We start from the raw sequence: 17333 nt of genomic DNA, 5'->3' as shown, positions 1-17333 counted from the left end.
TTAGACAAAAAGGGAAACCGGATTCAGGTAAATCAGTTGCTTTAACTAAAAATAACATAGTTTTCACTATCAAATGCTGTCTTACTCGCACTCTATTATTTTATTCTTAATCAATTATATTATTGTAAATTTATTAGTAGTAAATGATTTTCAAACATACCTGAATCATGAACAAGTTCGTTCTATTTTCTCTTTTTCATTCCTCTATGGCCTTGCAGACATGCACTACTTTTTTTTTTCTCAAGAAACAAACAGTGTTTATTTTCCCATAAATTTAATTATTTTTTCTTAGACATTTCTAGACCTGCATTATTATTTTTGCCAAGAAACAAACAGGGTCTATTTTCATCAATTTCAATTATTTTTTTATTTATAGTCTTAGAGTCTTCCGTACCCATAGCTAATCTCTATTAAAATAAAATTATATTTTAGTCATTTAACTCATTAGTGTGCTATCATTGTTTTTACTTTTATCTTTGGAATTCAGCACAAGGAAGATGACTCAAAAAGGGGGCGGCCATGACTTTACAGTTTGATCCCATTACTGGCCTTTTCTTCCCTTCTACTTTTTGCGACAAAATTAATAAAATAAACTATACGAAAGATTAAATTAATTTCATGATAAATTTATAATTTTACTTTTTAAATATAATTATCGATTTTTTTACGTAACACCAAATTGAACATGAAAACAATGATGAAACAAATGAAACGAATAAATAATATATATTTACTCTTATAAAAATGATAAGCTTTAGAATAAATTGATGGTATCAAAGTTGAGAGTCTATGAAATCCACCTCACATGGCACCACCTCAACAACTGTAAAGTGAAAACAAACAAAAACCCATTTTATTTTTTTCCTTTCTTTTCCTCAGAACATTGAAACAAATGCACACTGCAAAATTCCATAATCTACTAATGTTTCCTTGTAAAGGCGGTCTGGGTGTGTCGGGGATCCTTATCATGGTTCTCATTATCAACCTATTGAAGATTTAAGCTTAACACCCAAATATTAATTTCAGCATTTTCTTTACAAAAATAAAAAAATCAGAGGCAAGCAAGACACTACAGTATTTCCCCCCGCTCTCTCTCTCTCTCTCTATATATATTTATATATATGTATGTATGTAATTTTATAGCTTTCTTCTTGTTCTTGTTTCATTTCTCTAGATTATACACATTAATACGCTGACAGGCTTTAGCGTATTCAGCATCTAGTCTAAAGATCATTCATTTGGATTTTGGATTGCTGATGTAGGAGTGTGTGCTCCCTCTTTCTGTATATATATATATCATAAAAGAAGAAGAGAGCTTTTTGAAGAAAGCCAGCTACCATCCTCTGGTTGATCAGAGGATAAAGAACCTGGTCAGTTTTTTTTTTTTTGAAATTTTCTAGAATACAATTATGTTTCTAATATGGGTTTCATTCAAAGTTTCATCTGATTTCTTATATCCTTTATTTGTCTCCTTCTGTTAACTGAAGATGACATGTTATAGATACAAGAAAGAGAAACAGAGGAGAGTCGAAAAAAAAAACAATCTTCATGTTTCTGTTCTATCTGTTTCCTGCCTTTGTTTTGCGTGTTGATAAAATCTATTTGTTTTTATGTGCAATGTGTCTTTAGATTCTATATCCAAATAACCTTTTTTTTGTTGTTGTTTGCCTTCACTTTTTCATTGCCTCAGATGGTGAGATGCCCTTCATCACTCGATTTGATCTCTCTTCTTACTTAATTCATCGACATCAACGACAAAGCCACCGACTCAGCTTGTTTCTCAGGACTATATCCTTCACCAAAAAGCTCACCTTTGCCAATAATGGGCTTCTTCACTCTATTACTCAATAGCATTACAGTTTCTTCTTCCTCTTCATCGTCACCTGCTGGAGAACCACCACATTTCTCCCTTCTGAGAGCAATTCATGGGTTGCCTGTTTTGGAACTATCCTCCATTTGCATAAATTTGACACTTTTCCTGGTTTTTCTTTTAATAATATCTGCAAAGCAGATATCTGTTTGTGCTGGTCAAATTCGATTGCATAAGGACGATTCGGTTGCAAATACTAGCCCAATTAGGAGAAGCATTACTGTTGATGGAGATGTTCAGGATGTTATAGTTGGTACTGGGTTTAAATTGTCTGTATCATGTTGTTTCTATGTGCTTCTTGTGCAAGTTGTGGTGCTAGGATTTGATGGTTTTGGTTTGATAAGAGAGGCTGTTGATGGGAAAGTTTTGGATTGGTCTGCTGTTGCCTTGCCTGCTACTCAAGTTTTAGCCTGGTTTGTATTGAGTTTTTCAGCTCTGCATTGTAAGTTTAAGGTGTCTGAGAGATTCCCGTTGTTGCTGAGGGTATGGTGGTCTATTTCTTTTGTGATTTGCTTGTGTACCTTGTATGTTGATGGCAAATCTTTCTTAGCAGATGATTCAAACTACTTTTCTTCTCATGTAGCGGCCAATTTTGCTGTAACTCCAGCTCTTGCATTTCTTTGCTTTGTTGCGGTTAGAGGCGTGACCGGTATACAAGTTTGTAGAAACTCTGACCTTCAGGAGCCATTGCTTCTTGAAGAAGAAGAGGCAGGGTGTCTTAAAGTTACTCCTTATAGTGATGCCGGACTCTTTAGCTTGGCCACGCTTTCTTGGCTAAATGCACTTCTTTCACTCGGTGCAAAAAGACCGCTTGAACTTAAGGACATTCCTCTTCTTGCACCGAAAGATCGAGCCAAGAGTAATTATAAGGTTTTGAATTCTAATTGGGAAAAATTGAAGGCTGAAAACCAATCAAAGCAACCGTCTTTGGCTTGGGCGATTTTGAAATCATTCTGGAAGGAAGCAGCTTGTAATGCTGTATTTGCTCTCTTGAACACTCTTGTTTCCTATGTTGGTCCATACATGATCACTTACTTTGTTGATTATTTGGGAGGGCGGGAGTCTTTCCCTCACGAAGGTTATGTGCTTGCTGGAATCTTTTTTGTATCCAAGTTTGTGGAGACATTGACAACCAGACAGTGGTATCTCGGGGTGGACATTTTGGGTATGCATGTCAGATCAGCTCTAACAGCAATGGTGTATCGCAAGGGGCTGAAACTTTCAAGCTTAGCTAAACAAAGCCATACCAGTGGTGAAATTGTTAATTATATGGCGGTTGATGTTCAAAGAGTGGGAGACTATTCTTGGTATCTCCATGACATTTGGATGCTTCCGCTGCAAATAATTCTTGCTCTTGCAATCTTATATAAAAATGTTGGAATTGCTTCCGTTGCCACATTGATTGCAACCATCATATCTATCGTTGTAACTGTTCCTTTGGCAAAAATCCAAGAAGATTATCAAGACAAGTTAATGTCTGCCAAGGATGAAAGAATGAGGAAGACTTCGGAGTGTCTAAGGAACATGAGGATTCTGAAGTTACAAGCTTGGGAGGATAAGTACCGAGTGAGATTGGAGGAGATGCGGGGAGTAGAATTCAAGTGGTTACGGAAAGCACTCTATTCTCAGGCCTTTGTTACATTCATTTTTTGGAGCTCCCCCATATTTGTTGCAGCTGTGACATTTGCAACATCAATATTGTTGGGAGGTCAACTCACCGCTGGCAGTGTTCTTTCTGCACTGGCCACTTTCAGAATCCTTCAAGAGCCACTTAGGAATTTCCCAGACCTGGTGTCTATGATGGCGCAGACAAAGGTTTCTCTTGATCGAATTTCCGGATTCCTGCGGGAGGAAGAACTGCAGGAAGATGCCACCATTGTTCTGCCCCGAGGAATGTCAAAAGTGGCTATAGAGATTAAGGATGGGGAGTTTTGCTGGGATCCCTCTTCTTCAAGGCCTACCTTATCTGGAATACAAATGAAAGTAGAAAGGGGGATGCGCGTGGCAGTTTGTGGCATGGTCGGCTCCGGGAAATCAAGCTTTCTCTCTTGCATCCTTGGGGAGATTCCTAAGATCTCTGGTGAAGTAAGTCTAGATCATTGAACTTTTAAACTATTTTCCACCTCAAGTTCTTTTCTTTGTTATTTTTATTAGTTTTTTCCCCATTAATGGAAAGGCTTTTTGAATTGTTATTCTTGTACTTTGATGTTTAAACAGGTTCAGGTGTGCGGTACTGCTGCCTATGTCTCTCAGTCGGCTTGGATACAGTCTGGAAATATTGAAGAGAACGTTCTTTTTGGTAGTCCAATGGATAAAGCAAAATACAAGAATGTTATCAATGCTTGTTCCCTGAAGAAGGATTTTGAACTCTTTTCACATGGAGATCAAACCATAATTGGAGACAGGGGCATAAATCTGAGTGGTGGACAGAAACAACGCGTGCAGCTTGCAAGGGCTCTTTATCAAGATGCTGATATTTATTTACTTGATGACCCCTTCAGTGCTGTTGATGCACACACTAGCTCAGAACTATTCAAGGTTTGATACAGTCAATATGCTGCATGTTTTGCTTTTCATTTCAATAGAAGTTGGCTGAACAATTGTTTTTTTTTTTTGAAATGCAGGAATACATAATGACAGCACTGGCAAATAAGACTGTCGTTTTCGTGACCCATCAAGTTGAATTTCTACCCACTGCAGATTTGATACTGGTATGAAATAGTTTCAAAATTTTTTCCCTGCTAGCAGTCCACTATGCAATGATGCTTGTACTTTTTTTTTTCTATTTCTGATGGTATGAATGCATGGCACACACTAAAATTCATGCCCTATGACATCATTTACTTATATTTCTACTATGATCTGAAGACAAATTTTTAGCTGAACATTTAGATGGTAGAATTATTGAGGTGTTATTTGTTGTTGTTGGGAACTGGCTTTTATGCCTAAAATATCTTTAACTTTGACTGCAAAACTTATGTCTTAAATGGTGTACATCATGGACTTGTTATGTTTTAGGTAGTAGTTTCCTTATGCTACTATTTGTGATTTATTTCTTGAAGATTCTTCTTGAGCGAATTGGGGGCATATTTAAGTATTGTTTTTTTTTTTGGCAGACGGGAATAGTCTTTTTAGTTGTATTAATGGCTTTACACCTGTATTGCCTTTTCTTTTCAGTAAGAAAAGATATTATTTTTCTGAACTAATCCTTGTTCAAGGCAATGTGCCCTCTCTTTATCTAATATCATGTCCAGTATCGGTGGTTGTTGAACGTGATTGATTAATCTAAAGTGGGTGGGATGGATTAAAATGATCTAATTAATGAATTAGATAGTGATGACATGCTACAAGTGACACCGTAGGAGATAGTACACTGTCCACAATACTATGACCAAGTCAATAATGATGGAATGTCGGACAACATGATGCAACTTACTGGATGATGATGGGCTAGCTATATAGTGAAGTATGAGTTTTAATTTTGGCATCTGAACAGTAAAAATGGTAGCAGGGTCTAAATATTAGCATGCGAGACTAATTGTTCCTTTACAGGGAGATCAAATGTAAAGCTGGTGGAGATGAGGTGTTGTTTGAAGGGAAAGTTCATTGCTTTTTCAACTTTTTTAATATAATAATGACTTATCTTCGATTAATTATGCAATACAAGTGCCCGGTGTCATATTTTTCGGGATCCAATATAAGAATTGTTATATATATATATCTACACATATTTTTGCTATAGGTGGTGATATGATGAGACCGGTTTTTCATAGGTTTTGCTGAATATTTTGTTCTCCAATGAAATCGATCATATCTGCAGGTTCTTAAGGAAGGCCGTATCATACAAGCAGGAAAATATGATGAACTTCTACAGGCAGGCACTGATTTCAAAACTCTGGTCTCAGCTCACCATGAAGCAATTGAAGCCATGGATATTCCAACTCATTCGTCAGAAGAATCGGATGAAAATTTGCTTCTTGATGGGCAAGCTATATTAAATAAAAAAGGTGATTTGGCTGGAAATAATATCGACAGTTTGGCCAAGGAAGTGCAAGATGGTGCATCAGCATCAGACACGAAAACAATCAAAGAGAAAAAGAAAGCAAAGCGGAGGAAAAAGCAGCTTGTTCAAGAAGAGGAAAGGGTAAAAGGAAGAGTCAGCATGAAGGTGTACTTGTCATATATGGCAGCTGCATATAAAGGCCTTTTGATACCACTCATTGTTTTTGCACAAACATTATTCCAGTTCCTTCAAATTGCAAGTAATTGGTGGATGGCATGGGCAAACCCCCAGACTGATGGAGACCAAGCTAAAGTCGGTCCTATGGTCCTCCTGGTTGTTTATATGGCCCTTGCTTTTGGTAGCTCTTGGTTTATATTTATGAGGGCTGTTCTGGTAGCCACATTTGGTCTAGCAGCTGCACAAAAATTGTTTCTCAGTATGCTTAGAAGTGTGTTTCGAGCTCCAATGTCTTTCTTCGATTCAACTCCAGCTGGGCGGATCTTGAATCGTGTAAGTATTTATATATATAAATATATATTTCCACTTGACAAATGCTTAAAGTTGCTAAGTCTTCTTTTTGGCTCTATTTGGAATCCACTTTATTTTATTCAGGTTATATGATGACTATCATTTGTAAACTCGCAGGTGTCTATTGATCAAAGTGTTGTGGATCTCGATATTCCTTTTAGACTTGGTGGGTTTGCTTCAACGACAATACAGCTTCTTGGAATTGTTGGTGTGATGACAAAAGTTACTTGGCAAGTTCTGCTTCTTGTTGTTCCAATGGCTATAGCTTGCTTGTGGATGCAGGTAGCTATTTTGCCTCAAATTTCTGTTGTTGGGTTCCATTGACTCAGACACAGAGAAGGCACATTAGTAGTAGTTTGTTTCTTTAAGTTAATTCCGTTTTATACAGTCTTGCGAATGCATGTTTCTTCTGATGAGTTGCTCATTTATTGCTGGTTGCAGAAATACTACATGGCGTCTTCGAGAGAACTGGTCCGCATTGTTAGCATCCAGAAATCTCCAGTTATTCATCTGTTTGGTGAATCAATTTCCGGAGCAGCCACAATAAGAGGTTTTGGGCAAGAGAAAAGGTTCATGAAGAGAAACCTTTATCTTCTTGATTGTTTCGCCCGTCCATTCTTTTGCAGTCTTGCAGCTATCGAGTGGCTCTGCCTACGGATGGAATTACTTTCAACCTTTGTATTTGCTTTTTGCATGATTTTGCTCGTGAGTTTTCCACATGGAAGTATTGATCCAAGTAAGTAAATATTTTGCTTTATTATTTGATTTATCTGCTTGTTTGTAAGGCATTCGAGTGTCAAGAGTGACGTGTACTGTAAAATTTGAAATAAACTGATTTGTCACTTGCAAAGGCAAGCAAATAGTCGGTGAACTATAAATTTGAACTTTCTTCATTTCACCTTGTTAAAATCTTGTTCTGCAGTCCAAGTCCTACACTTTGACCCTGCCCTTGGCTCTCTTGTCATCTTTACAAAGGCAAAGGGATAGTGTTACTATGAATTATCCTTTAGAAATGACAATGTTTTCGATGAGAACCTTTAGAATTCCCGGGAACTTTTTAGTTCCATCATTATATATTCCTTTTCCTAATATGCTGATTGTTTGAGTTCTTAGTCGTGATAATATGCTGATTGCTTCTTCTAAACAGGTATGGCAGGCCTTGCTGTGACATATGGCCTTAACTTAAACGCAAGGTTATCACGGTGGATACTTAGCTTTTGCAAGCTCGAGAATAAAATTATTTCCATCGAGAGGATTTATCAGTACAGCCAAATTCCAAGTGAAGCTCCTCCTGTTATTGAAAATTCCCGCCCGCCGTCCTCATGGCCCGAATGTGGAACAATTGAGTTGCTTGATTTAAAGGTATGTAGCTGATTTTCACCACACCATGCACTACCATTTTTTTTCTTTCAACACCGGAAGCTTATATATACCGTACTGTTTCTACATTGAGATAATTTTCCTTTATCTATTACTGGACCACATTCTGACATTTCCTTTTGTTGTAATATTGCTTTTTTGAAGGTTCGCTATGGGGAAAATCTTCCTGTAGTGCTTCACGGAGTAACATGTGCATTTCCTGGTGGCAAAAAGATCGGAATTGTTGGGCGTACTGGAAGTGGTAAATCTACGTTGATCCAAGCATTATTCCGATTGATTGAGCCAGCTGGTGGGAGAATCATTATAGACAACATTGATATTTCAACAATTGGGCTCCATGACCTACGTAGCCGCCTTAGTATCATACCCCAAGATCCTACATTATTTGAAGGAACTATTAGAGGCAATCTTGATCCTCTCGAAGAGCATTCGGATCATGAAATTTGGGAGGTATAACTTTCACTTGCATACGGCATACCCAGCTCTCTCCCTCAAGTAACCAGCATACTTAGCTGTTAATCTTCCTCATTAAACAAATGCCACTTTGTTACCTGGTTTACGTTCCTTTTAATTTTCTTGTTTCATTTTTCTCCCACTAAAAAAAATTAGCATGCTACGTTGAGTCTTGAAACTTTTTGTTGCATGACGTGCATGGAGCTTTTCTTTGTCTGCAGGCTCTCGATAAGTCTCAGCTTGGAGATATTGTTCGTGAGAAAGAGCAAAGGCTTGATACACCAGGTTTGCACCGTCCCTCTCAGGCATCATTAATGCATCATTGAGCTGAAAAAGAGAGAGAAATCAAAAGATGCATAGAGAAAGAAGAGGTAAAAAAAGCCCCTTGAAGTTGCATGTGGTTGATGTCATTTTTTCCATTGATGTGATGCAGTTTTGGAAAACGGAGATAACTGGAGCGTGGGGCAGCGGCAACTTGTTTCCCTAGGCCGGGCTTTGCTCAAACAGGCAAGAATACTCGTGCTCGATGAAGCTACAGCATCAGTTGATACTGCCACTGACAATCTCATACAGAAGATCATCCGAACAGAGTTCATGAACTGCACAGTTTGCACTATTGCACATCGTATTCCGACTGTAATTGACAGTGATCTTGTTTTGGTACTAAGTGATGGTACGTAAAGCTACGTCTTTAATATTCCATCTTAAAGTTTGAGATGCTTCAGTATTGTATTCATTGAAAATCTTGAATTGGAAAATTATCTGCAGGTCGAGTTGCAGAGTTTGATACCCCGGCACGTCTCTTAGAGGATAAATCATCAATGTTCCTGAAGTTGGTAACCGAGTATTCCTCAAGATCAAGTGGCATACCAGATTTTTAAAACAGATTGTGAGCCAATTTCTTCTACCAGTCAGGCATCGGGAGCTGAGGGACTATCTAAGAGTGAACCAGCTGCCGCTGCTGCTTCTTTCTCGCAGCACCCGGTTAAGTCAAATGACAAATGGCAAGGGCAGATACGCGCACCAAACCATTTTATAACCAAAGCATCAAGTAATTTCAACTTCAAGGTAATTTCCAAGTAGATTCATCCCCCAAAAACGGATTCAGAAAATTCATGCACGGCTAGCATCCTGACATACACCTCGTAACAGAAAATACAGTCGATGTAATAATACTCGGGAAGAACGCGGTTCATATTTGTTCAAGATGTGCAATAAAATAGTGGTTAGAAAAATGTTATCATGTAGTTAGGACAAGTTGAAGATTTAAACTAGTTAGATCCCTCTCTTTTCTACTGGCAAAAAGTTCAATTGTAAACCCAAAAAACATAAATTTTGTTTCATCTCTTTAATGGCAGCTTTTTTTTAATAGGCTTTGATGCCATGTTGCCATAAATTTTGCTTCAAGCTTATCTCATTGCCGCTGCACATTCTCTGCCTCAAAACTACAGCAGACAAATTTTATATTTTGTTTATCCAATTGAGCAACGTCGTCGCCAATAAACGGTCAAAAACGATGAAAGCTGTGATTATGATACAATAATAGAGAAAAAAGTTGCAATGAGAAATTTTTATTACTTAAGTTTGTCAAGGATGAAAAGTCTCAAATGAAACATTTAAAATTTTATTTATAATCCTTAAAAGAAAGTTGTTAAAAATGATTATAATGAAAAAGCCAAAATAAATATATTATCAATACATGTTTCGACTCGCAACTCCCATGGCCTAATGAGTTGATGGGTAAAGCCCAACATATCCAGTTGGCTCAAAAAGATTAGCCCAAAGCTCAAATCAAAATCCAAATCGTCTATCCTTTGAACTCAAACAACAACACTAACCACGTCCCTTCTCTCTCTCTCTCTCGCGCGGAGAAGCTAAGCTGAGAAAAGATGCAGGCGATTACGAGGCGATTAGGGCACCAATCTCTGAGGCCAACTGCTTCAATCTCTTCTATCAAGTCTATTTGCGCTCTCTCCGATCACTGTAACATTTCCATTCCCTCTTTTTATTTTCTCCAATTTATCTTTTCTTCTTCTTTTTAATGGTGTTTAATATTTGCAACAAATTGATGGTTTTTTTTTTTCCTCTTATCGAAATGTTATAAATCATTTACTATCGATTTTCCTTTTCAGACTATGGAGGTGATCATCCGCGATACGGATCTACACTGGCTTCCCACAAGGGCATGGGCCACCTCGTTCGCAAGGGCACCGGTGGCCGATCTTCCGTCAGGTCCTTTTTTGGGATTTGAACTTTTTTCTTTAAAAGTTTTCTCTTTGAATGTCAAATGATTTTCCCTTCCCCTGCAGTGGCATTATTGCTACTGTTTTCGGCGCTACTGGATTCCTTGGTCGTTATCTTGTGCAACAACTGGGTAATTTAAACTTAATCTCGTAGTTATTATTGTACATTGTTTTGCCTTAATGTGTACATTACGGAGAGCTTGCTGTTGTTGTTGTTGTTGTTGTTGTTGTTTTAAGGTTTATTTGTGTATACTGATTTTTTCTTTTTATTTTAGCTAAAATGGGATCTCAGGTGTTAGTTCCCTTCAGAGGTTCCGAGGATAACCCTCGTCATCTCAAGTTGATGGGAGATTTAGGACAGGTTGCATACCTTATGGAATTGCGTTTTTTTCCCCTTCTTTCTTTAAATTCATATTGAAGTGCTTATTGTGTTTTTATTTGGTTTTAATTTGATATTTCTCTTTATCAGATAGTGCCAATGAAATACGATCCAAGGGATGAAAATTCAATCAAGGCTGTGATGGCAAAGGCTAATGTTGTTATCAATCTCATTGGTACAAAATGCCTTTATTCTGATAATAACAATGAAGTAAATTTAAATGTTGGATTTGTTCGTTTGATCAGTCTTGCTAATATTGGCAGGAAGAGAGTATGAGACAAGAAACTTTAGCTTTGAGGAAGTGAACCATTTCATGGCAGAACAACTGGCAGTGGTATGTTGGAACTTTCATTCACTTTGAAATTGGCACCCTTGATCTCTTGATGATGTTATTAGAATGAATTTAGATCAATTCTTGTGTATGGGCTAAATGTTATTCCAGTCCCTGTTTTGGACAAAGGTGTGGGGTTTGGCGTAGAAGAAAATGAATTATTTAGAACCTTTCAGGAAAGGAGAGTTGGGTATGCTTGCTATTTTAGACTCTATCGTATGGGTCTTTAAATTTGAATGTAAATAGCAAGTTGTTTAACTGCATTTCCTTTTTCTCATTTGTCTGATATTTATGACAAAGTTAAGAAACAGTGTATAGTTTGTGACTTATGTTACATCATCTTCTGCTATCAACCATGTCTACTTTTAACTAAGTTTAATTTTGTAGAGTTTTTAGTTCTTAATGTATTAGTTTTTCCTTCTTGATTTCAGATTGCCAAAGAACATGGTGGTATCATGAGATTTATTCAAGTTTCTTGCTTAGGGTCTTCTCTGACATCTCCATCAAGATTTCTAAGAGCTAAGGCTGCTGGAGAAGAAGCTGTTTTGAAAGAACTTCCTGAGGTAGTTAATCTTTAGTTTCTACAAAGTCAGATGGCAATGATTATTAGCAATTTATTATAATATAAACAAAGCGAGCCTGTGTATTAATAATATGAAACAGTATTATCTAATATAATATACACTTTATGCTGTGCAAAAAGGAGCAGAAAGAAAATTAGGTTGGAAGGAGATATGAAAATGGTTTGTTTTATTTATCTTTAAGTGTATGGATAGCCATCCTAGGATCTTGGACCAAAAAAATTTGGGTGCTTTTTTTAAAATGAGAGAATTAATTTTGACACAGTTTTATAGGATTGTTTAAGTCTCTCTGTTGTTGTCATGGTTGCTGTTGGTTTTGTCTCTTCTGGGGCTTAACTAATTTTGTTATTCACTACTGTATTCCTAAGTAACATGTTTTTCTAAATGCTTTGGACTCTATTGTGGTGTTTGTTAGGTGCATCCATTTGTTGTTTATTTTAACGACAATATCATGTTTTATTTATCTGGACTTGTTTATTGCTTGTGCATTTAAGAATTGAGATCAATTTCGTGTTTCAAACATCAATGTCAGATTGAAGGTGAAAATATGAAGTTGATTACTTGACTCTTCCTTTAGATTACAACTATGATTTCCTACATCTTTGTTTATTTTGCAAGCTGATTCTACATTGTTGTAATCTTATGATTTACTTCCCTATCATCTCAAGCAAAAGGAAATTTCAAGTTCATTTGTTTCCTATAAGCTTTATTTTGAGTAGATTGTTATTTTTCACTTCTATTAATGCTTATACTAAACTTTTGATGCTTCTTAGCTGATAGCGTTTTAGGAAATTTCTCAAAGAAGTGACCTGGAAAACGCAGTGCATTTATTATTGCAATAGAAGGGTCAAAGTTGAACTTCACATTATGCAAACTTAGTTTTGGACTTGGTATGAACATTTGATTTCTACTCTTAAGAAATCATTTGAATAATGCATAACTCAGGTAGTGCAATCATATCAAGAACATGAATGGCGCAGAACCTAAGTGCATAATAAAATCACAAGCACCTCTTTCCTGAATAAGCTTGAGGGAAGTTAAGTGAGAGTAGTAAAAGGGCAAACTGGGTTGAAAAGGTTTGATTAGCTTGTTAAAGTTGGTCTTCCGTAGGCATCCACTTTTTCTTTTTGTTATATATGGTTTCAACATCAACAGTTTTATCATATTATTTCTTGTGCAGGCTACTGTCATGAAACCTGCTGTAATGATTGGTACTGAGGATCGTATTATGAATCGATGGGCACATTTTGCAAAGAAATATAGTTTTCTCCCACTCATTGGTGGTGGATCTACCAAGTAATTTTGGATTATAACCTGAACCTTTTAATTGAAATCTATTAGGTCCTTTTCTTCCTGGAAGCTTTGTGCATCTTTTTCTGACAGTTGTTTCATTACAGAATCCAGCCAGTATATGTTGTTGATGTTGCTTCTGCAATAGTTGCGGCCTTGAAAGATGATGGAAGCAGCATGGGAAACGTTTATGAATTGGGTGGACCAGAGATCTATACCGTGCATGAACTGGTAATTACTGCCCCTCTTGTTCATTTATCAAATCAATGCTTCTAGGTGTAACTGATCATAAAATGCCCTGCAGGCTGAGCTTATGTATGAGACGGTCCGTGAATGGCCACGCTATGTAAACGTACCTTTACCGGTTGCAAAGGTAAAATTCTAACCTTTGTATTTGGACAAGTGCCACAAGCAATTCTTTAGCTGTTTTAAGGCAGCTTTTTATTCTGACTAATTTGTTAGTATTGTCTTTATGCATATATGGTAAAAGTTAGTTATACTGGCAGTCAAGATTTCTTTAAAATTTCAATGGGAGGCATGTTGTGCCCTTCATGACTTATTCATGACTCTCATTTATGTTTAAGTGATTATTGTGCTTCTAGTACTCATGTTTGTTCTTAATTGTCTCATTGTCATTGCTCATTGTCGTTTGCTATTGAGTTATAATTTAACAGCTCATCATTCGATGGTTTCAGGCAATTGCCATGCCTAGAGAGGTATTACTCAAGAAAGTGCCATTCCCACTACCAAATCCCGACATCTTCAATCTGGATCAGATACATGCATTTGCAACCGATACTGTTGTCTCAGAAAATGGTCAGTTGAAATAATTTCAGACTGTAATATGTTAATGTCATTTTGTCATAATTTCAATAGCATTTCCAGTAAGTTTTCCTTTTTACAAGATGTATTCATCTCATTTCCTCTTTTATTTTGTGGTGGGTTTTGCAGCGTTAACTTTTATGGATTTGGGTATTGTGCCCCATAAGTTGAAGGGTTACCCAGTCGAGTATCTTATTCAATACCGTAAGGGCGGTCCACAATTTGGTTCTACAGTCAGTGAAAAAGTTAACCCAGATTCTTATCCTTAATTTTATTTGGATCTCATTTCCCGATGTGTTTTCCTTTTTACCTTTTTCTTGGTCCTAAAAACGCCTCCGATGTTGAAAAGCCTATTCTGGTATGTGATGCTATCAATTTCTTAAAGACAAGAATGACCAAAAGAGTGCATAGTTGTAGTTTCCCTTTTCCAAAAACGAAGAATGTGAGTTTGCTGAGTAGCAAAGATTTAATAAAAGTTGAGATACTTGGTTAATCACTATGTAAAACATCTGCAACTCTTGGGACTTAACTAGTTAGTGGCATCATAGGTTATTCTTTTTACAGGAAGGGGGGCTTTTTTGCGTTGGCTGAAACTAGGAATGAATAATAAGGGGAAGCACCCTTCAGTTATTTCATGTGATTATATATTTGTGAGAAAATATTTAATCTCATTTGTAATTTTTCTTGTTTTTAAAGATCATCCTTTGGGAGGTTATCTCCTGTTAAAAAGAAACCATTTTATTTGTTTCTTTCTCATTGGAGTTATGAAATGGTTCAAGCTAAATGATTGGTTTGCCCACAATTCACTTCATGTGGTGAAAAATTTATATCTGTTTATATCAGTTGTGTAACATAATTAAAAACAAGGCTATGGATAACAAACAATCAAACAGTGTCGAGTAGTACCCCAGAAATCAGTTTTAGGATCTTGGAATCAATGCTGGGGCAAGAACCTAACTAGAATTTGATCTTTCTCATTTTGACTTGTACATTAAAAAGAAACTATTATTTGATTGGAACCAAGAAATCTGATCCATGGGAATTATTAGTTGTTAAATTATTTATGCATCAAGTTACAGAGTGGCGTTGATATAACATGTACTGAACCATCCATACCGGCGCTGTTTCTCATTTATTTCATGTTTTGTAGAACACATGCAGTCCATTCACCACCACAGATGTGAATGACAATACAGACGTGGACACATGAATGGTGTTTTAATATTAAACAACACCCATACAGACGTCGACACATGAATGGTGTTTTAATATTAAACAACACCCCCACCCCACCCCCCCCCCAAAAAAAAAAAAAAGAAAGGAAGTGTGTGTGGTGATGAAAGAAACAAATCCCCACCCACCTCGAGTCAGTTTAGTGCAATGGCAAAGGGGATACTATCTCCCTAACTACCAAACACAACCTTCCCTATCTCCGTCTTCCTTATGTTACATCAACGTTGTTCAACTGCAAGCTTAGCTATACCAGACAAGGATATTTTTTTAATTACTTTTTTAATTTTAATCGTGAGAGACACTTTCACATGTATTCCCTAAACTTCATATCACCCCTCTCTACCATTTTATTAATAAGTTTTGGGAATGGTCCCCCATTCAAACTTAGACTTCTATCTATACATGTTTATTGGTGACAATTTCTCAAAACTTTACCATTTGTTATAAAAAAAATATAGAAATAATTTAAATTTATAAATATTTAAAGAAGAAACCAATATAATGTGTCGTTATCAACTATAATTAGACCATCCCCTTATACAGTACTAGATTATTAATTAATTGAAGACCATAATATAGTGTATATTATATATATAGGAGGTGAGAGCCGGCCAGACCGGTTTGATTCTTTCAAAGGTTCATGCCGCTGAAATGGATGCAGGGGAATGCGGGCTAATCTTAGTGTAAGCTGACTACTTTTTTTATAAAAAGCCATTTGACTTTGCTACTTTGCATTTGAGTTTTAATTTATGGACCTATTCAATTTGATAAATTTAAAAAAAATTATTGACTTTGACATGCTTAATTCTTTTTTTTTCTGTTTTCTTATTCGCATTTTGCATCAATTAATTATTTAACCAATAATGTTATGAAATTGTTGGGAAGAAAAAAAAGGGTAAATTTATATTTTAAAAAAAGACCATAACGGCTTACATTACATGCACATACTAAAATTGAAAACAGAGTTATGCCTTGAATGTTATAACTGAGATTTCATCCGTCTTCTTTAAGATTTAATCTTGTTATAATATTAGAGATTTGAATCTATATCAATTAACTTAAATCAATGCTCTGTGGGCAGCATGCTTAAACGTACTGACCTAATCAACATTAAATATATAGGCAGGCTACTGAATGGTGGCCAATCCATATTTAGGATATGATTATGCATCCCTAGTTGCCCCACCACATGCCACATTGTAGGCTCCGGCTCACACCCACGCGCTCTCCCTATTGCACACTCCTCGAGACGGCGATAACTCCGTCCATCATCTACCCTTTAACCATTTATCACGTCTTTGTTTTTTTTCTCCTTTTTCTAGAGCAGTCACGACTTAAAGAAGGAATATATAAACAAATACAAGAAATTGGATGCTGTGCGTGAAAATAATAATAATAATATGTAATAGAGATGATAAAAAAAGTTATTTGATGGTTGAAATTATATGGGTAATTTTTTATTTTTAATTAAAAATGATAAAAATATAATTATATATATTTATAAATTAAATATTTTTAATTTTGAATATCATAATGAATTTTATTTTATAAATTAGTTATTGTTACCCATATAGTAAAAAAATTAAAAATATATTTTGTTTCTTATGTTTTTTGTTTATTATTTTTTGTTGCGGTGTCAGCCTCCAGGCCGACTATCGCCCGTCTTTTTCCTTTTCCATTAACCCTTTATTTCTTTCTTCTTTTCATTCACTACACATGTGTTCTCTCTTTTCAGCCTACAGATGTATTTTGTGGGTATTTTTATTATATCCACAAGTTATAATTGACAGATGATGGTGCTTGTCATTTGCTAAACCTCTACCGACTATCAATAATTTTTCTTGAAAAATTGGCGACTCCTCGTCAACTTCTTAATCTGTTTATGTTTTAAGAGTATTTTAGAAAAATAAATGATTTCACGTGACGATTTGAACCTATGTTGTTTTAAGTTTTATATTTTTTTTTTGTTTTTCCATTGTTTAATAAGTTTTCAGTTTTAGAAGTTTTTGTTTGCTTTTATAGCACGTTTTTTAGTCTTACGTATACATGTAATATTAATTTTACAATTAATTTTAGGGATGATTTTGTTGTCGTCCTCTCTCTAGTTTGGTGAATGCTCGATTCTTTTGTCAATTTTTACTCACCGCTTTGGATCATCCGGGGCTAATTTCCTTATCGTATTAAGTGCTTGCAATCACTTTAAATACGTTGTGCTTGAGT

At 36.0% G+C, this 17333-nt stretch overlaps 2 protein-coding genes across 6 annotated transcripts; both read left to right on the top strand.

Annotated features, from left to right (window-relative positions):
- The first annotated feature begins 766 nt into the window (after positions 1-766).
- On the top strand, positions 767-9630 carry LOC107923915 (ABC transporter C family member 5). 5 transcript variants are annotated; one of them, XM_041081175.1, is made up of 13 exons: positions 767-1074; positions 1263-1370; positions 1691-3955; positions 4088-4408; positions 4495-4581; positions 5691-6383; positions 6519-6683; positions 6843-7137; positions 7549-7763; positions 7926-8231; positions 8456-8519; positions 8668-8907; positions 9003-9630. In XM_041081175.1, exons 3-13 carry the CDS (start codon positions 1823-1825, stop codon positions 9113-9115), a joined length of 4632 nt encoding a protein of 1543 aa, XP_040937109.1. In that variant the 5' UTR covers positions 767-1074; positions 1263-1370; positions 1691-1822; the 3' UTR covers positions 9116-9630. The 5 variants fall into 5 exon arrangements, with proteins under 5 accessions (XP_040937109.1, XP_040937107.1, XP_040937106.1 ...); XM_041081173.1 differs by having other exon boundaries at positions 853-1057; XM_041081172.1 differs by having other exon boundaries at positions 853-1074; positions 1175-1370.
- A 402-nt stretch (positions 9631-10032) lies between these two features.
- Positions 10033-14609, top strand: LOC107924457 (NADH dehydrogenase [ubiquinone] 1 alpha subcomplex subunit 9, mitochondrial). Its single transcript, XM_016854916.2, has 12 exons — positions 10033-10217; positions 10367-10466; positions 10544-10608; positions 10753-10838; positions 10947-11031; positions 11120-11190; positions 11619-11750; positions 12949-13064; positions 13166-13289; positions 13363-13431; positions 13754-13874; positions 14010-14609. Exons 1-12 carry the CDS (start codon positions 10124-10126, stop codon positions 14147-14149), a joined length of 1203 nt encoding a protein of 400 aa, XP_016710405.2. The 5' UTR covers positions 10033-10123; the 3' UTR covers positions 14150-14609.
- The last annotated feature ends 2724 nt before the right edge of the window (positions 14610-17333 follow it).

The sequence above is a fragment of the Gossypium hirsutum genome, chromosome A11 (genome assembly GCF_007990345.1).
Source record: "Gossypium hirsutum isolate 1008001.06 chromosome A11, Gossypium_hirsutum_v2.1, whole genome shotgun sequence".
NCBI classification, from domain to species: domain Eukaryota; kingdom Viridiplantae; phylum Streptophyta; class Magnoliopsida; order Malvales; family Malvaceae; genus Gossypium; species Gossypium hirsutum.
This window is presented reverse-complemented; position numbering and strand designations above follow the sequence as displayed.